The 18,215-nt window shown below is 36.1% G+C and overlaps 1 protein-coding gene across 2 annotated transcripts in view; it reads left to right on the top strand.

The window, feature by feature from the left end:
- Positions 1-18,215, top strand: part of CDH13 (cadherin 13) — a 505,317-nt gene that overhangs the window by 80,838 nt on the left and 406,264 nt on the right. For both annotated transcript variants that reach the window (XM_037408727.1, XM_037408725.1), the window contains exon 2: positions 17,546-17,657. In XM_037408727.1, coding sequence (XP_037264624.1) covers positions 17,546-17,657 — 112 coding nt within the window. The remainder of the gene's footprint in view (positions 1-17,545; positions 17,658-18,215) is intronic.

Raw genomic sequence — 18,215 nt, 5'->3', positions numbered from 1 at the left:
GGAAATGGGAATATATTTTAGGCTGTGTCATCTCTAGCTGGAATACTTCAGTTTTGAAAGATTAGCAAACAAGAACTCTTACTTTTGTGCCAGTTTAATAGTGATTTGTGTTTCTCTGGAGTCGTATGTGGCTGCTAAGGCTACAGCTCAAGCGCCTCATTTGTGGACCCAATTCTCCTGTACGGCTGAATGGCAGAAACATGTCCACATTCATATGGAGACCTTATCACAGGGCAAGAGAGACAAACCTACTGCCTTCCAGACCATACATCAGCAGTTGAAGTGTAACGTTGAGCTAATCTCGATGAAATCATACCGTCTGACTCTAAACCAAAAATGAAATGCTCTGTTTCGGAAGACTCTGAACTGTTGGTTTTGTTCAAAAATGGTAAAGCAAAATGATTCAACACTTCCAGAAGATTCCCCCTCCCTCCACCTCCACTTGCTTCTAAATAAAAAAAAAAAAAGTTGGTGTCTTTTTTTTCACTGTTCCAGTGTACAACCCCCAACCCCCAAACCAGTAATATTACCCGAGGGGTGTGTGTGTGTGGAGGGAAGATCCAGTTCAGTAACTTTTATAGAATATTTTAAGTTATGGATAACTGAGGACAACAGATGTCATTAATATTAACAGAATTGTAGATTTTTATTTAATTTCTGCTTTGTAAGTCTTATTAATCTCTGCTTGGCTCTGGGGTGAGGGGAAACGTTTAATATAACTTCTGGTCCTAATTTAATCTTTGATAGTTCTCAGATGGCCGCCTGCTCTCCCATTGCAGTGTTTTAACAGCGACCTCCCTTAAAGATACTGACTTTATTGTTTGTTCCCTAGGATTTTCATGGGCAGAAAGATTAATATTAATTATTTAGTAGAAATTTTCTCTCTGATAAAATTTTCCCTTTACTTTAACTGCAGACAGACCTTTTAACATACTGATCTCTTGCTTCATTTATCCTTCAACTTAGAAATGGGTGCCTACTAATGAGTTAACTAAGCTAACGTTTTCTAGCTCTTCAAGTCTTAATGTGTTACTGCACTAAGCTTTAGAATGAGTTAATATTGTTGTGGAGGTAAAGGTTATAAAGTATATTAGTCTTGTTGTAGCCTGTCAGCTGTAGTGGAACTCTGAGTGGAAACCTGAGTTAAATATGGATATGTATGTATTTCTATGAAATACTTTCTGAACCTACTTATAAACACAGAGACCACCTGCGTTTTTATAGCTGGCAATGGAATGCTACTTAGAGTGAAATGGATGCTCTTGTCTTTGTCAGAGCTGCGAAGGGAATTCATGCACATGTGCCCCTTTCAACTGTCCAATAATCCTGGCAGCCTCTGGGACGTAGGATAAAGGAGCAGAAATGAAAGCCAAGAAAGAGAAACCAAATCTAGGACATAGAAGCTAGCTAATGACAAGAGGTAAATTGCCAAGTAAAAAGGCATGGAGTGTAAATAAAAAGTAAGTGGGATGGGATTCTGGCTCTGTCATAGATGAGACTTTCATGAGGGGTTAGGATTTTGCCCTTGTCAGTTGGCAGAATTCTCCATCCTCTAAGCTGACTATGGCAAGCTATGAAAAAAGAGCAATTATTCCTTCTTTCTTACCCTCTTTTAACAGTTTTTGGTGAGCGAGAAAACAATATGAACTATATTAGTGAAACAAATTACGTGCCAAGAAATACTGATATGATTGTGTTTGATACAAAAGCAAGGTAGCCTAAGGTGTTGGCTGGGATATTTGGGGGTGCCGAACATAGAACCATTGTGCACACAACTGTCGTGTAACATCTTCTGCAAGCTTTTGGAGCAAGCATGATATTTTTGTCCCCACCAACTTTTTTTTTTATTATTATTATTTTTCCTCTTTCAAATCCTCTCCACTGTGCTGTGCTTCCCCTTTGGGCTAATTGATTTTTCTCTGAGATCTAGTTCTTCACCAGTTTATCTCGCTAAATGGAAATAAATTTTAGGAGCAACGTCTTGCTTTTCAGGAACTTAACTACTAGCAGATACCTAATGTCCAATCTACTGTGCCTATTTTTCTGGATTTTGGTTATTTTTTAAAAAATAAAAGTAATAAAATTAGTAGTTTCCTGATACCCGATCAAACACTTTCTCATTCTCTGTCTGCTCCATATAATTTTTGTTCCTGTTGCTACTTGGCATGTTTCTGTGGCCAATGCATACAATGAGGAATTTTAATTTTATTGTTGGCAGAAGCTAACATAACTCTCTCATTTGCATTATGGCTTTGTTTTTGAAAATTTCTTTTGTCTCTTACAATGTAGTTCACTACTTTAAATGAGAGTTTTTAAATTATGTCCTGTGTGGATTTGAAAGCTAGTATCGCATTGAGCACAAACCTCTTAAAAGAGTTTTATTTGTCAATTCTGTATTATGAATATTGATTTTATTTTTTTTTTTTAGTTACTAATGAAGCCTTTGCTGTTGTCAAGGCACTAATGAGTGCAGAAGGGAAAAGATAACACTGTAGTATACATGAACTTACTGAAATGACTCTTCTAATTGAGTTGCATTTCATCATGTATAAAAGGCAATTCTTCTGGAAACTCTGGACGGTTTGCTTGTTGCTGCTTCAATGGTAAAAAAAGAACTTTCTATCAGTGCTGGCAATGACAGAGCTAGAAGTTGGGCTTGGTTATAATTTTCAGTGGTGCTGAGAAGATCAGAATGTCTGGATGTTTGCCTTGAATATCTCTCTATAAATACACCTACATAACCTAATTAGAAAATAAAATACAATTCAGAGTTTCAAAAACCTTGTGTTTTGTAGATATTTCTTCCTTCTGTACACTGAAGGAAGTGTCATCTTTAGGGTTGATGAAGACATGTAAGAGCAATATATAAGGAAGTTACTGGTGTATTATAGATAGAGCAAATAAATTTTAAAATTGAGTATTCATCTAAGCTATATCTATTTTGTAACAGCTCAAGTAACAATCTGGGATTTAAAATGCAGATTAAAGAAATAATTCTGGACAGCAGTGGAAAACTGGACTACTTGCACAGTTTATTTCACATAATTCTGATGAAACAATAACTCAGAAGTGGAAAGAACAGATATTTGATAGATCCTTTTCTTGCTTACAAGTCCTTGCATTAGTGATTCCTGCACCAAACAAATTTGTGGTCTTGCACTGTCTTGTTCTGTATCTGTATTTAACAGGGTAACTTACAAAGAGTTTTTTACTGAAAAATAGCAGTATCTTACATTAAACTCTTGACACTTCCTGTTAGATTCCAGTTTGTCCTGTTACTCAGGATTTTCCCACTGCAGAGAAATAAACTTCAAGGAGGAAAGCTCTAAAACCGATCTCGGCAAAAGAGACCTGTTACAAGACTGCTTTTGTTAGTTTTAACTGATATGCATGGAGAGGGTGTAACAAGGAAGTAAGAAGCTAAAACAGGCTTAACATTTTAGAAACTTTGATGCTGTTGATGTGATCCTATTTCTTGTATGCTCAAAATGGTTCCTGAGGGTGCCTCAAACAGGCAATATTTGTCAGCATTTATACTGTACTTCTTGATCAAGATTTCAGATCTCTTAAAACCACTTAAGTCAGTCACAGAGCCTCCCTGCTATGTATGTTAATTGGATTCTTTTCATTTACAGATGAAGGAACATAGGGAGGTTAAGTGGTTTGCCTGTGGTGTGCAGTCTGAGGGTTGGAGCTGTGCAAGGGAAATCCTTGTCACAGCAACTGGTAACACTGGGACTAACCAACAGATCTAGAATCATATCCTGGAGCCTGCCTACACCTTCTGCACTAAAATGGCAATACAAAATAAGTAAAATACAGGTGAAAGTGCTCATAAAATAAAATGAGGCACCAAATGACCCAATTTACTACGCCTTCTGGTTTGCCTTTGGCTCAGTTCCTAATCTTGTTTCTCACAAGAGAAACTCCTGCTGTGAATAACAGCTTCTTAATAATATAATATTACTTTACTGATTAATATTTGTTGGACACTTAGCCTAATTATGGTTTCTCACAGCTTCTTTAATTACTATAATATGAGGTTTAACTTAAGCACAGTATTTCAGATGAGTTTAGCAATGCTTTGCAACTTAATTCTGCACGTGGAGCACAGCAGCTGACTACTGGGAGAGAGGAAAACACCGTCCTTCCTGAACCAGGACACATGTTTTTGAATGATAAGATATGATAGTATTTTTGTTTCTGAATCAAAAGATGTAATACTGAGGATTTACAGAAGCTAGGAACTCTGAAACCTCAGCCTAGGGAATAGCTGCAGTGAATGTGATTAACTGGATAAAGGGGAGCTCTACGCAGTGCAATTGAGGATGTCAGTGTTTACTTACTAATTGAAACGGGAGAGACAGAATTAAAAGCCTATGATTAGTAAGGCATGCCAATATCTTTAAGGACTAGCTATTATCTTTTCAAATGAATGTGCAGAGGAACACAGAGTTGGTTTTCTTGGTGAGAAATTATCCTATTTCTTCTACGTGACTTGTGTTAAAAGCAAAAGGTGAAATACAGAAGGCAAGCCTTCTGAAGAAATTATTCACTTTTTTTTTTTTCCCTAGGATATTGCACTTTAAAATAGAGGTTAGATTGAGTTCATATTTATTGAATATTTTGGTGGGAAGTATGAAAATACTCGCATTTGATTTTTTGTTTCATAGTAAATGTAAGTGTATTGGCAGAATATTAACAAAGGATACCAGATAAGAATAAAGTGGAAGTTTCACTAATAATGTGACCAGTCAGCTCTCTTTCTTCGTTCTCCATTTGTACATCTCCAGTGCTATTTTCAAATGTCATACCTTAATTTCTTTCCCTTCCACAAGGAGCTGCTTAAGAGCAGAGCATGTTCTTGACTACTGAGAACAACAACTCCGTTAATCAATTTTTTTTTAAAACAAACAGGTTTCTGTACATCAGTTCTGTTAAGTCACGATCAGATGTCACTGAAGTCCACCTGAATTTCCTACTTGATATACTTAATATTTACAATAAACGAATCAGGAGCTGTTGAGCATGCTGTATCAATGCTCCAGAGGACTTGAATCCTTACTGGACATGAAGTTTGATAAGTTAAACGCTGTGGGAATAAATCCTTCTCATTTTTTGTGGACTCAGAAAATTTCTTTTAGACTTTGTTCTCCTCCTTCAAAATTATTTATTTCCACTTAGTGAAGCAGAAGTATGTAGCTTATGAAATGCTCATGCTTCATAGTATGTAGTAAGACATCAAAATCTGATTATGGAAAAAAGGTCTCTTATAATATTTAAAAAAGATAAATTAGGTTTCTGATTTTGCATAATGCTGATTTATTTTGAAGTGTAACGCTATATGCTTTCACCCTTGCAGACTGATTCTTGTTTAGGAGATGAAAGATTGTATAAAATATAAAATTCTTGTATAATTTAAGCTACTTGATAATATACTATAGCCTTCCAGAATTCAGTTCCAAACACAAAGCATTGATTAAAAAAGGCATTTCAATAATTTAAAATTGTTCAATGCTGAGTATGATCAGAACCCTGATCACTGTCAAATAAAAGTACCTATAAAAAATTGAAGCAGGTGATTAATCTTAAATTGCTTTATGCTGTGCAAGCACAGAACTCCAATCACTTCCAGGCTGAAGAACTGAAATCTTTTTAAAATAGAAGTGTTTCAGTAAATTTAAATTGCTATACACAAGGAGAAAGGCCTTTAAATTATTTGGTGGTACTTTTTTTTTTTTCTTTTGAGTTTCTTATTTTTTTTGTACAACTAAAACAGCTTTATTTTTGTCAAAATGAAACAAAAAATTCTGGTTGTAGAAATCTGTAAAAAAATTCAACTAATCCCTGTTACAAATAGTAATGGTAGGACATTCCATGATGAAATGCATATATCCTGGTGTAGGAATTCCCAGTGCTTTTATTGGTATATGGAGATCAGACAAAAATAAAATATAGCTCTATAAAGAAAATACTTAAACACTAGTATTCTTCTTTAGCCTGCCTTGCTGATGAAAAATAGATCTCTTCAGATCCCCCAGATCAGAACTGTGTTAGACCTTTCTACTGGTCAGTTTAGACAGATGCAAAAGCATGTCCTTACATGCTTTCTGCCCAGGAATTTTAAACAAAGATGTGACGTTGACTTCTCTCAACTACTTTAACGACAATCATGTTTAGATGTGGATATAGGTTGCAAAAGCAAGATCCAAGGCAGCTATTTACACTTTTCACAGCCTTTCACGTGTTTTGTGTTTATTGCTTGTGTCTGTTGCCTGTTGAATCTCACGTGGAACGGATGATGGACTTGGTAAACACAGGTAATTATAGAACTAATCAATGTACTGAAAGTGCTGCCCACCATGTTAAGTGGGGAGGCTACAATAGCTTGATTTAAACTACGGACTTCAAAAGTAAATGTTATTTTATTGTATTCATGATGGAGTTTGGGGATACAACCATGCATGTGTCCTTATGCCTCAGGACTGACAGCTGTCCCTTCGTGTAAAGAAAAAAAATAATCATTATGTTCTCATGGGTGCGAATAATTTTCTATGATGATTGTTTCTACAACCATCCAAAAAAAGCCCTGAAATACTTAACAATGTCAATATTTCCCAGCAGCATCGTTCCTTGATGGATGAAAGAAAGTTGTACTTTAAAGAAATAAGAAATAGGTGTTCAATAGGGGTTACTTAAGGCATGCTCCAGTACTCCTGAGATCTCATTCTCAACGTGTCAAAGTTTTCTTTGACTTACTAATACATGTGGGGTCAATAGCTGTATCTTTTACATAAAAGATTTCATTCAGCTTTTAAATGGCAAGCAATTATGAGAGAGGTTTATAGACCAAGGTCTTGGTTTCATATTATTTATGTTCTAATTAATTTACCAGTCTGATCCACACCACCCCCCTCCCCTTCCCCTTGCCTCTTTGGCTACTAAGTGTTGATCTTTAATAGTTATCATGTTCCTAGGATTAATGGGTTTTATTTCTTTGGAAAGGTCATTCTTGATGTAATGTCACTGTTAACACAAGGGAGGCTGTAAGCTTTAGAGATTTTGCTTTATTGTGATTTGCTCAAAAATGTTCAACTACATGCTGTCTTTCCCCTGGGGCGAGCTTTCGCTAAACTCTTCTGAGTTAGTACAAGTTCTTTTAAATTTTTGACTGTGTTCTTAAAATTCATTAAAAATACTCCTAAGTAGCAGCATGCACTGTCAAAAAGATCTGGGTCTTTTTTTTTTTATATATATATAATCTATTTCTATTTATTTCTGGATGACTCTAGGAGCCTGAAAATGGTAAAATGAGCAGTGATAAAACAACTTGGGTCATATCATTAATTAAATTAATTAAAAACATGTATAGTCTCTTAATAATAAGGTACAGTTAACACTTCCTAGTAAAAGAACGTAAAATCACTTGAAAACCAGCATTGAGCAAGAAAATATGAAAGTGTACATACTTCTAATAATCAATTTTGGAATTGAGTTCTAGGCTGAAATAATGTTAATTATACTATAGATCCTCTGTATTTCGCAGTCACTGTTGAAACAATTTAAAATTATACATATATTTAAATATATATGTGCGATATAAGAATACATATATATTAAATATATTTTTCTCCATTTCATTCAAGTATCTTTCTTCCCCTCTTGTAGTTATCTCCAAGTTGATCAGTTACTGTCTTTCTGTTAGCTCTGACAACTTCTTGCAGTAGTTGATCAACCATCAAGTTTTACTGGGGATAGTGGTGCTTTATTTTGACTGGCTTTCCTTCCTGGAATTTCTGTTCTGTGGGTTGTGAGACAAAGGTAGAATAGGTAATATGTCTAAGTGTACTGTGTAGGATAACGGCAATGCTAATGACCTCTGCCTCTACATCTAATAAACTTTAACTACCACCTTCTTTCTTTTTGGTGGGCTATGTATTTATTCAATACGCTGGTTTAAGGCTTTCCTCTACCCTGGGGGCAAAAGTTAGTTTATAGGTGAGCAAGATTCTGGTTTGTATTTTGTTTTGTACTTTGATTTCTAAGCTCATTTCCTTCTTCTATAGTTATATATTGTGTGCATGATGTAACTATTTTGTCCTATAGTTAACTAAAAAGGTATTTCTTAAACTTATTTTATATCCTGAAATTATTTATGTCCCTAAACTTTACCAAATGGAAAAAAACCTAGCATACACCTCTTTATTTCCTGCAGCTGTTAAATATGACATGTAGTACTGTATGCCACCAGCTTTCACTTACAGTGCTTTTTGGTCTGGTTTTGTGAGATTGTATAAACCTTATTCTCTTATTGCTTAACGATGTTTCTCATGATTCCCTCTTATAACACTTGGAACCACTGAGCAGTTTCACTTACAGTTGGTAGGCTGAGCTGTGTTGAGTTTATAGGAGTTTTGTGAAAGTGGGAAGCTGATGAGAAGACAAATGTGTTGTCATACTCATTGAAAGAAAGATTCAGATGACTGACAAGCCCTCTCCTTACCAAAGAGAAACCACCTATGAGCTTATTTGTTTGTTTTTTAAATGGAAATCAATAGGAAGCTAGTCTTTAGAGCTATTTAACGCTATCGTACTACTATTGCCCAGTATGATTTGTAGTAAAGGAAAAATGTGTCATGTGCAGATAACTGTGCAAAAAATTGTCTATAGCTTGTTCTACAGAATATATGGCCCTTTTTCCTGTATAAGTCAAATAAAAGCATGTCAAAATAGGTAGACAGGGCTGCATTTGGCTTCTTGCCTTGTGGCAATTTCTCAAATTATATTATGAGTCTTCAGATGTTAGGCTGCTTGTAGTTTTGGTTTTTGGTGTCCGTCCCCCCCCGTCCCGTCCCCCCCAATACCCTTGCTGGAATCAAGTGATTTACCTGAAAGTATCAATTTTTTTAAAAATCCTGCATTCGTGACTGTTTAGGAGAAGGTCAGAAAATGTTCAACAAATGTTTTCTTGAAACTGAAAACCAGACGTTTTCACTTGTCCTTATGCTTTTGAGATCTGGGCGTTGGTTCCCCTTTTTTTTAATATTTCAAGGTGATAGCACTGTGTATGTGTTTAATACTCAAATCCATGTTGTTCTTTGAAAGATTGTTTTCAGTGAGCTCATTTTCAGTTTTAGCTTACCAGCGCAAAAGACAGATGTTCAGTGCTTTATACTATAACTTTGTGGAACATAAAGAAAAAGATAGGTGGAAGGCTGCACTTTTTTTGATAATGATCATACTGTTGGGAAATTAAACATGTATCATATTCCTTATAGTTTCCAGCCATCCTATCAAAAAAACACTATCTGCTGTAAGAAATATGATCTTAATTTTTTCTCTAATGGCTTTTGCCACATCAGAGTTTTCTTGTGTGGAATAACGACTCTGCCCCTTGCAACTGCATGTGAAGGGTTATAAATATGGTTAAACAAATCTTAATTTATTTCCTGATTTTAAAACCAGAGATCCATATTTTCATTCATCTAAGCATTTAGTTGAGTCGTTACTGCTGGAAAATAGGATCAACCTGTTTATTGCATTAGGTGATAAATAACTAAAATGTTTGTTACAAGCAGATCTTTGAACAGGTACATTGTTGTAATGCAGTTTAGGTTTCAGTAATACCATACCTTGCAGTATAACCAGATCAGAACTCTGACTTTCAATGTTTCTTTTTTATGCCTCTTTCACTGGTACAGGAGTGCTATTGAATGGCTTATTTGCATTATTCTGTGCCCTGTAAAATGAATTTATTATGCAGCTTCTGTAAATAGGCTAACCAGTTGTAATCTCATTCCAGTGGTATATGGGTTTCAGCAAAATACGATTACTTTTTTTTTCATAATGTTTAAAAATAAACAAACAAACAAAAAAAACCAACCCTTGGAGACCAGACTGTCCTTTTCTCTGAGGAGCCTTATTTGTTAAATGATGTTAATAAACATGATGGGTAGGTATTTACTACTTAAATACATTTTATTAAACGTGAAAATCCTTGATGAACCAGGATGGTAGTTATTGCCTGGATTACAAAAACCTGAACGATGTTCAGATACTTCTGTGTAGATAAAAAGTTGATCCTGCGCTGTGAGCCATATGGGTACAAGCCATCTTGAGCCTGCAAACCATTATGTATTGGCAAATCCTGAGTATCAGCTAATAAGCTCTGTTGAGAGGGAAGGTTAAGCTTGGGCTCGGCACTGTAAAGATGTTTTCCACTTGTGAGCAGAGTTGGTTCCCATCTGGTCACAAAGGGCATAGATTTAACAATGCATGAGGGTATGCATCTGTGTTTGTATTTCATAAAGATTAATCCTGACCATTTGCAAAAGCTGCTTAACATTGTTGTAGCTAAATGGAGGCAGCATCTCTGTCCTTGTCAAATGTTTCAGCTCTTTGAGTGTTGGTTAATTTTAGAATAATTGCGATCCATCAGTATGACAAGACTTTAAAAAGGAAAAAGAGAATTTTAGGAAGCATTAGGCAACATATTTTGGGCTTAAAGAAATACTAATACCACTTACCAGACCCTGGAGAAAGGTAATCTGGAATTCTTTGTGTATTTTGCACATGTGCAAACTTAAGCAGACACAATGAAAGGTTACCAAGATGATCAAAGGAATTTATCCTGGTAGGAGGAGATTGAAAGAGCTTGGTTTGCCTAGTCTAATAAATTGAAGACTTAGAAAGGAGAAAGGTTAATTAAGTTATGAGGCAAGACTTGTACGAGAATAAATGGCTGTAAATTGACCACGAACAAATTTATTTTGAAAGCAACTAAAAGACCATCAGAATAAGGGTCTAGAATTGAGGAATGCAAGAATTGCTTATGATCAAGACCAAGTAATCCAGCAAGAAGATTGTACGTTGTCCCTGCTTGTGACACCAGAGGTGGTTCCTTCAGGCCCATGTAAGGCTTTTCTTGGTTCCCAGGTCAAGCGAACTCTAAGGTAGCACAAGTTCTGATGCATGGAAGATGTGTCAGTAAGGGTTTATTAAAAAACCCTTAATTTTAGAGTGCAGTTTCATGACAGCTTCACCAGATGGTGATGTGGACTGTGATGGTCACACACCCGACCATGCTTTTCCAGGTACATTATTCTGTGGGCACTGGCTTTCGCAGAGCTACCCGGTGACTTGATTGCAGAAGCAGCTGTGACTGGAAGAAAAACAAAGAGTAGTTGGTTTACGGGCAGGGCAGTGCCTGGGGAGAGAGGGATTATCACAACTCTGGTTTCAAATTGGGGTGCTGTGGAAGTGCTCTCATATTTTCTAGTACACCTCATATTATCCTTTACTCAAAGCAATGTGGACTCCGGAGTTAGTTTGGCTCAGAACAGCCCTTATCTTAACTAACTGATAGTACCTCTTCCCAAGATGTTGAATTTCAGAAGGAAAGTAGTTGTTTATTCAGACACAAGTGCTGGCAAACTGCTTCTTGAGTAACTTAAGTTTTCCAGTGTCATGGAAGATCCACACTTTTAACTGAATATGTGATAGAATTCCTATACTAAATGTACATCCACAAGGAATGTTCTCATAATAAAAAAGCTCCTGTGCTAGATAGAATCACAAAAAAGTTTGTAATTTTTTGTTTCCAGTTAACGGATGCCTACCGCAGTCACAATGCTTAGTGACAGGAGAACTGAATTCATTTGAGCCAATAAAATCATTCTAATTTGCATTTTCATAGCCCACTCTTCAGTACTCCAAGTGTGACTTTCACTTTTAGGACAGAGCTATGTGGTAAATGGATATATAGGCCCTTTAAAAGAATATTTATCATCCTTGAAGAATCTTAGTGCCAAATCTTAATAGCATTTCTAACAAAAATGACTGGAATTCACTATCAGATTTATAGGGAGAGCTGCAGAGATTGGGAATACTCTTTTTTTTTTTTCCTGAACTTCCTTCCTAATAATAAAAAAAAAGATGTTACAGCCTAAACCAGTGAAAAATTTCCCTCCAAAATTAAAATATTGAATAAAAAATCTCCAAATTGTAGTTCTCTAGAAATGAAATTAATGCAAAAGAATTGTGTGTTTTGTTTAATTTAGTTACTTTCAGAGATAAATAATTCAACGTACCTTTATGCAATGTTAAAATGCCTTTGTTATATTATACCCACCAGAGAATAAGTTATTCAGGCTTTTGAGTTGGGTTTTTTTTCTGTTCCAATTGATGTTAAAAAATACAAACAAGGAGAACTTCATGTCCAGTCTGTATGTTATTTGATGGAACAATTGCCTTAGGACCTGCTGACACGCTAATTGGAGTCCACATAATGCAGAATCAGAACCTTACTTAAAGTGGTGCTCTCTCCATTCTGTTTCAGTATCCCTCTGTTAATTTCATTTAACTCATTTAAATCTTAAGTAAAAACCCTTAAGATCAGCTAATAGGTCTTACTGACTTCAGTGAAGGCAAGATTTCATCATCTCTCTGCAAACTGCTGTGACTGTGCGTTGCACATTACTTGCTTTTCTTCTCTGGTGGCTTCCTCCCTACCCATTTCTGTGGGTCTAGTGTTGCAGCACCTGAAGACAGAAAAAGGTTTTAAAAGGTTTTAAGATTCAAAGATCTTGCTCTGCATGACAAAAATATTTTGGCATGTGCAACTTAATTCAGTGTCAGTGGTTCTCATTATTCTGATTACTTTTTTTCCTTCTCAGTTCTCAGTTTTTAGGATTGCTGTATTTTATAAAAATATCTGAAGTTTTCGTATGCAAAAAAGCAAATTTCTAGGTTTTGTGTTTCCAGAGAAAAGCTCAGAAGCATAAATTTTCAATACTTGCTTCCAAGTGAATGAGTCACATGATTAAAAAAAAAAAATACCCAAAACCACACTTAAAAAAAAAAACAAACCACAAACCCATCAAAAAATCCCCAAAAGCCCATTTGCCCCCCAGAAATGCCGAACCAAACCCCTCGTTTCTTTGGAAGTGACTCATAATTTTTGTACTTTTAAGATTATTGCTATTAGAATTGAGTGTGGTTTCTATTTTAGCTCTTTTATGGGCTTTTATGTTGGTTTGTTTGCATTTCAAATTACTTTTCTGGAGTCAAAGATAGAATGTGGTCCTACAGAATATTGCTCTATGAAATGAGATTTGTTTGCGTTTATTGTGTGTAAAATTCATGTCTGGGCAGATGGTTTTCACAGGTGTCTGAGCCATTTACATCTCTAAATAAAGCCTTGCACAAGGATGAATTTCACACCATAAGAATGTGTGTGAAATGCAATTAATATTCTGAAGCTTGCATTTTTGTGCTAGTTGATGTCATACAGGTAGGGTTAATGAAGATATGAGTGTTTTACAGTAAAAAATGAGACAATTATTTTCCAGAGTGAGCATGTGGCCAATCTAACCTGAATGGAGTTGCTTCATGTACTGAAACTTGGAGAGTCAACAAGGACATCAAGATTTTGAAATTCTTTAGAAGGTGATTTCAGAGACTAACTTTCCGTCACCAGTAGAGGAGGTAGAAGAACCCTGGCTTTTGAGATCTGGTAATACCCAAAAGTACTTTAACATCAGAGGCTTTAGTAATTTCCTCTGCAGTATGGTATAAAATTGCTGTCCTCTTTTGCTTTTCAATCCACATTCTATCTGAGCAGCTTTCAGTGCAAATGCTGAGGTCAGTCAAGGTCACCAGCATGGGTGTGCTGTTTTATTAACTAAAAAAAAAAGGTGTTTCATAGGATTGATACCTCATCAGTAGTTTAGTCCTAGCCCAGTGACCAAACTTTCACAGGAGCCATCTGAACTGGTGACATTTCCTTATAGTGACTGGTAATAAATTCAGAAAGACAAATTGTCAGGATATTAAAAATGAGTCTTCGCTCTGTACATTTCTGCAAAGCAGTAGGTTATGAAAAATTTTGATTCTGCATGTCAGTGAATATAGGATCTGTAGGTCTGAGGAGTCATGACTCTCTGGTTTGCTTTTCAAACTTCTACCCCTTTAGATTTTCATGAGCAAAAGATGTTTGCTGTGTAGTTGTCATTCATTTGAGAATGTGGCTTTTTAATTAGTAGTGGCTGAAGGATCCTTTTATACTAATTGCTCAGTACTTACCTGACTATATATGAGAACAATATTTATGTATTCTGAATTCTACATATATGACATTTCAACATTATTTTTAGTGTCTTTACCTGAAGTCTTTCTTTAGACAGCTATCAGCCCATAACACCTTTTATTATACCCCAAAATATTAAAACCTACGTGGTGCTTAAATTCAGTATGTATTCTGCTTTCAAGAACATTCTCTTTGCCTTCAACGTATACCTGCTTAGTTTATGTTTTTTCAAGGTATTTTTAAAGACTTCTTTTCCCAAACTGAAGAACCTCAACAGAACTTATTTTAATGAGATAGACATTTAGTTCAACAGAAGAAGTTTCTTCATGAGAAAAAATAATTATCTTTTAAAAGCACAATTATTCTTTTAATTTGTTAAAAACTCTCAGTGTGGTGACAAATTTAACATTTCGTCTGACATGTTGAGAAGAAGAAAGTGCCTGGAATTGCACAAGTAGAATAAAATGTTCCATTTCACAGCAAGGCCAAGCCTGAGTCTTGTAATTATTTCAAAGGGAGTAAAGGTCATTTTCTATTTGCTACATCTGTATTGTGCGAGGCTTCTGTATCAGGCTTACAGAAGTTAACTCATGACCTATTTAGATTGCCCAGATTTCAAAGTCAACTTATACTGTCACAAATCTGATAAAGTAGACTTATTCCTTTCTCTGAGGATCTAGATGCTGTCCAAAGCAGGCTCTTTATTTATTGCTTGTACTATAGTTTGTAAAACAAGAGTTTCAACTTTAAGATGGCAGTAGGTGGGAGATCAGAACATGATTTGCCTCTTACTAGCTATGTTAATAATGCGGGGGAAGAGTTGTTTGTAGTTAATTTTCAGTATGCATTGCTTGGGCTATTTTTCTGTTGTGAACTTATATAACTGCTTGGGTTGTTGCTTGCGTCTTGGAATCGGAAGAATTTTCCTTCTGCTGTGACTGCGGGTTTTTTTGCATAGTTATTCAGTAACACCATGAGTCAGAAAGGCAGGTATTTTAAAAATGCACCTGTGCACACAGAAAATGTGTGCAGAAAATGCACGCATGCCTGCTTTTCTGCGCATGTGACCATTTAAATGCATATAAGTCTATTTTCTTTTTATAATTGGTAATCAAGTTATATGCACAGTTTTGAGGGCAGGCTCCAAATATGTCAGTACGCATTTGCAGATGTCTCATTCTGGAAGACTGAAGGGGACAGATCCAATTCTCAACACCCCGTAGAGTCCAGCATCTGCAATGAAATCAATGTAGCAATGTTGATAATTGAATGAAGGATTAGGCACTCTGTTTTTAAGCCTTTGTAAGACAGGAGGTGGTTATGTGGATATATAGAAGTGAATAGTAGTCAAGTGCATTCCACCTTGCTTGATGTATTGCTTCAAGTTTTTCTCTTCTTTCTTGGTTAATCCTTCAAAGGCACAAACAGAGCAGATCAGGATGGAAGGCAAAGGCGTCCATCTGCTGCGTTTGACTACCACCAGCTTAATTGTCATGAAATATTCTGGCTGTTTCTCACAGCCTGCTAGCACTTCTAGCCAAGCTTTTATAGCAAATGTCAGTGACATGAAACAAATGATCCAGCAGTTGGTTTCAATAAGAATTAACCAGGCTAGGTGGGGGTGTTGCTGTCTTTGGTTTTTACAAATGGGTTCACATAAAACTTCATAGCGAGCGTGAAGTGAAAACTTACAGTGAGAGTCAAACACTGGAACAGGCTTCTCAGGGACACGGTGGAATCACCATCCCTGGAAGTTTTTGAGAAATGCCTAATGTGTTGCTTTGAGGCATGGTTTAGTGGTGGGTTTGGTAGTCCTAGGTTAACAGTTGGACTTGATGATCTTAAGGGTCTTTTCTAACCTAAATTTTATGATTCGGTAAGTGTGTGAAGGGAGAGAGCAGATATGTGTTGCTCTGTTTAGCGAATGGACTGTGAGTGCTGGTTAAGAGGGAAACATGCCAATGTTAAGGTTTTGTAGGACATCTCTCTAGGATCAGGATCAACATACCTAGATGATAATGTGGTGGAGATAAAATTTAGAAATGTCTGAGATGCTGCTATTGGGTTGTGAGAAGTGAGAGTGCGTGCAGTTGAGAATGTCACCTGAGCTGGTGAAGGAGAAGGGAGAGGGGAGAAATTGTTCTTGCTTTACAACTGAAGAGCTTTATTTGCAAAATTTTAATCATGTGTTGAGGATGTCTTGAGTAAATAGTCATTTGTGCGGGGCCACTTGAGTTTTAGAATGAATATCATTCAGAATCACTGTGTCTGACCGTTTTCTTCTTAGTCATTGTGTGCCCCCTCAACCTATTTTTTTCTTCGGCCATCCAACAAGCAGCAGATTGGCCATAATACCGTTGAGATCAGAGTACTAGCCAAAAGTCAGGTTTTGAAAAACACCCTTGGAGGTTCTGAAGCAGAAAGTACTTTTGGAAATACAATTACACATAAATAGGTTGAAAAAAATAGCTTTTCCTAGTTTTGAACTTGCCTCCTTTTGCCTCTCTCTTTAACCTTTTAAACTTTTTAGTATTTTTCTTTTTTGCTGCCTCTTTCTTGAGCATCCTTACCCCCATGCTCTCATTTAAAAGCTGCCAAGAAAAATAGCCTTTCAGATTTTTGTCTCTATTCAGGGACAGAACACAAAACCTCAGAGACTGAGATTAGCATTGTACCTATTTCCAACCAATTTTATTTTGCTTTTAAGCTTACTCTTGCTAAGGTGTTCATGTGGTGGCAGGCATCTTTGACCATGTACTAACAGTGACACAAACTGTACTCAACTCTAACCTTCAGATCCACCTCCGCTATAACGCACACATTTCATTTTCAGCCTTCCCTTGGTGTAAATGAGCTTTTTATTACAGGGGAAACAGACAAACTGTGGCTCAGATGGGGGGCTGGGGGGGATACGGAAAGCAACACTTCACATTTGTTAGCAAAGAAGTTCTTTTTAAAGGAAACTTTTCTTTTTCCTGTGAAACTTCATCCTTGTATAAAGAATTCCTTCTGTAACTTGGTGATCAACTTTCTGCAACTAGGTCTTAAAAAACTAACTTATCAATTATTTAAATAAACTTAAATGTGCTCAATTCAAGCACGTATTTAAGCCTAACTGTATTCACCTGTGATTTTTAGAAGCAACGTTACATCCTACGTTTTCAAAAAGACTGATAATATCCTTTATTGGCAGTCTGAACTGAACCTAACCTTGAAAGTTGTTACTATTTTGTAATTTCCATGCCAGCCCACATATATAAAAGCAAAAACCTTACATAAAAAAATGTTTAGCAAGATTTTAAGGGGAAGCGTGATGTGATGGATATTTTGTTTTATGAGTGTGGAGCCTAATGTTTTGTTTTATGAGCACTGAGCCTAAACCAAGTATCATTCCCAGAAGCCGACTGGTGGATGAATGAGTGGATGTTAAAAGTCCATTTCCTTTTTTTTTCTCCTCAGGTTCTGCTGCTTGCCTGTGCAGAAGACTTAGAATGTGTCCCTGGATTCCAGCGAAAGATTTTTTATATTGAACAGCCATTTGAATTCACAGAGGACCAGCCAGTTCTGAACCGTATGTTATTTTCATGTATTATTATTGTGCAAAAATCAGAATTGTTTGTGTATTCATATTGCTCCTGCCATTTATCAGAAAACTTTTTTTTTGTACAGAGGATTTTCAATATTTGATTTTGTCTGGATTCCCCTGCATTAATCCCATATCTCTACAGACATTACTCTGTTCCATGTATTAGACAAGACAAAATACTATCTATAATAATTTATGACAATATGAATATTGAAAAAACTTAAAATCACCCTCTATTTTAGAAAGTAAATTTACTTTGTTTTTTCTGTCTTTCCTATAATCTTGGAAATCAGGGCTTTGCTATCAGCATTTCACTATTACTTTATCTCTGCAACTCAGATTTAGAAATTTATATCTTAAAAGTTTCCTTCAAAGCTGGTGCATGTCCAATTCTTTACACCAAATTCTTTAAACCAAAGGAGATTTAACTGTCTTTCAGTCCCGGTGTTAGTTCATTCAAATTTGTGAGCAAGTGTTAAAACTTGTTCGTTCAGGTCTGTGGCTTTGGGCCTTCAGGTCTGTCAGACTAAGATAGTACCTTAC

This window comes from Falco rusticolus, chromosome 15 (assembly GCF_015220075.1).
Source record: "Falco rusticolus isolate bFalRus1 chromosome 15, bFalRus1.pri, whole genome shotgun sequence".
Classification (NCBI taxonomy): Eukaryota; Metazoa; Chordata; class Aves; order Falconiformes; family Falconidae; genus Falco; species Falco rusticolus.
This window is presented reverse-complemented; position numbering and strand designations above follow the sequence as displayed.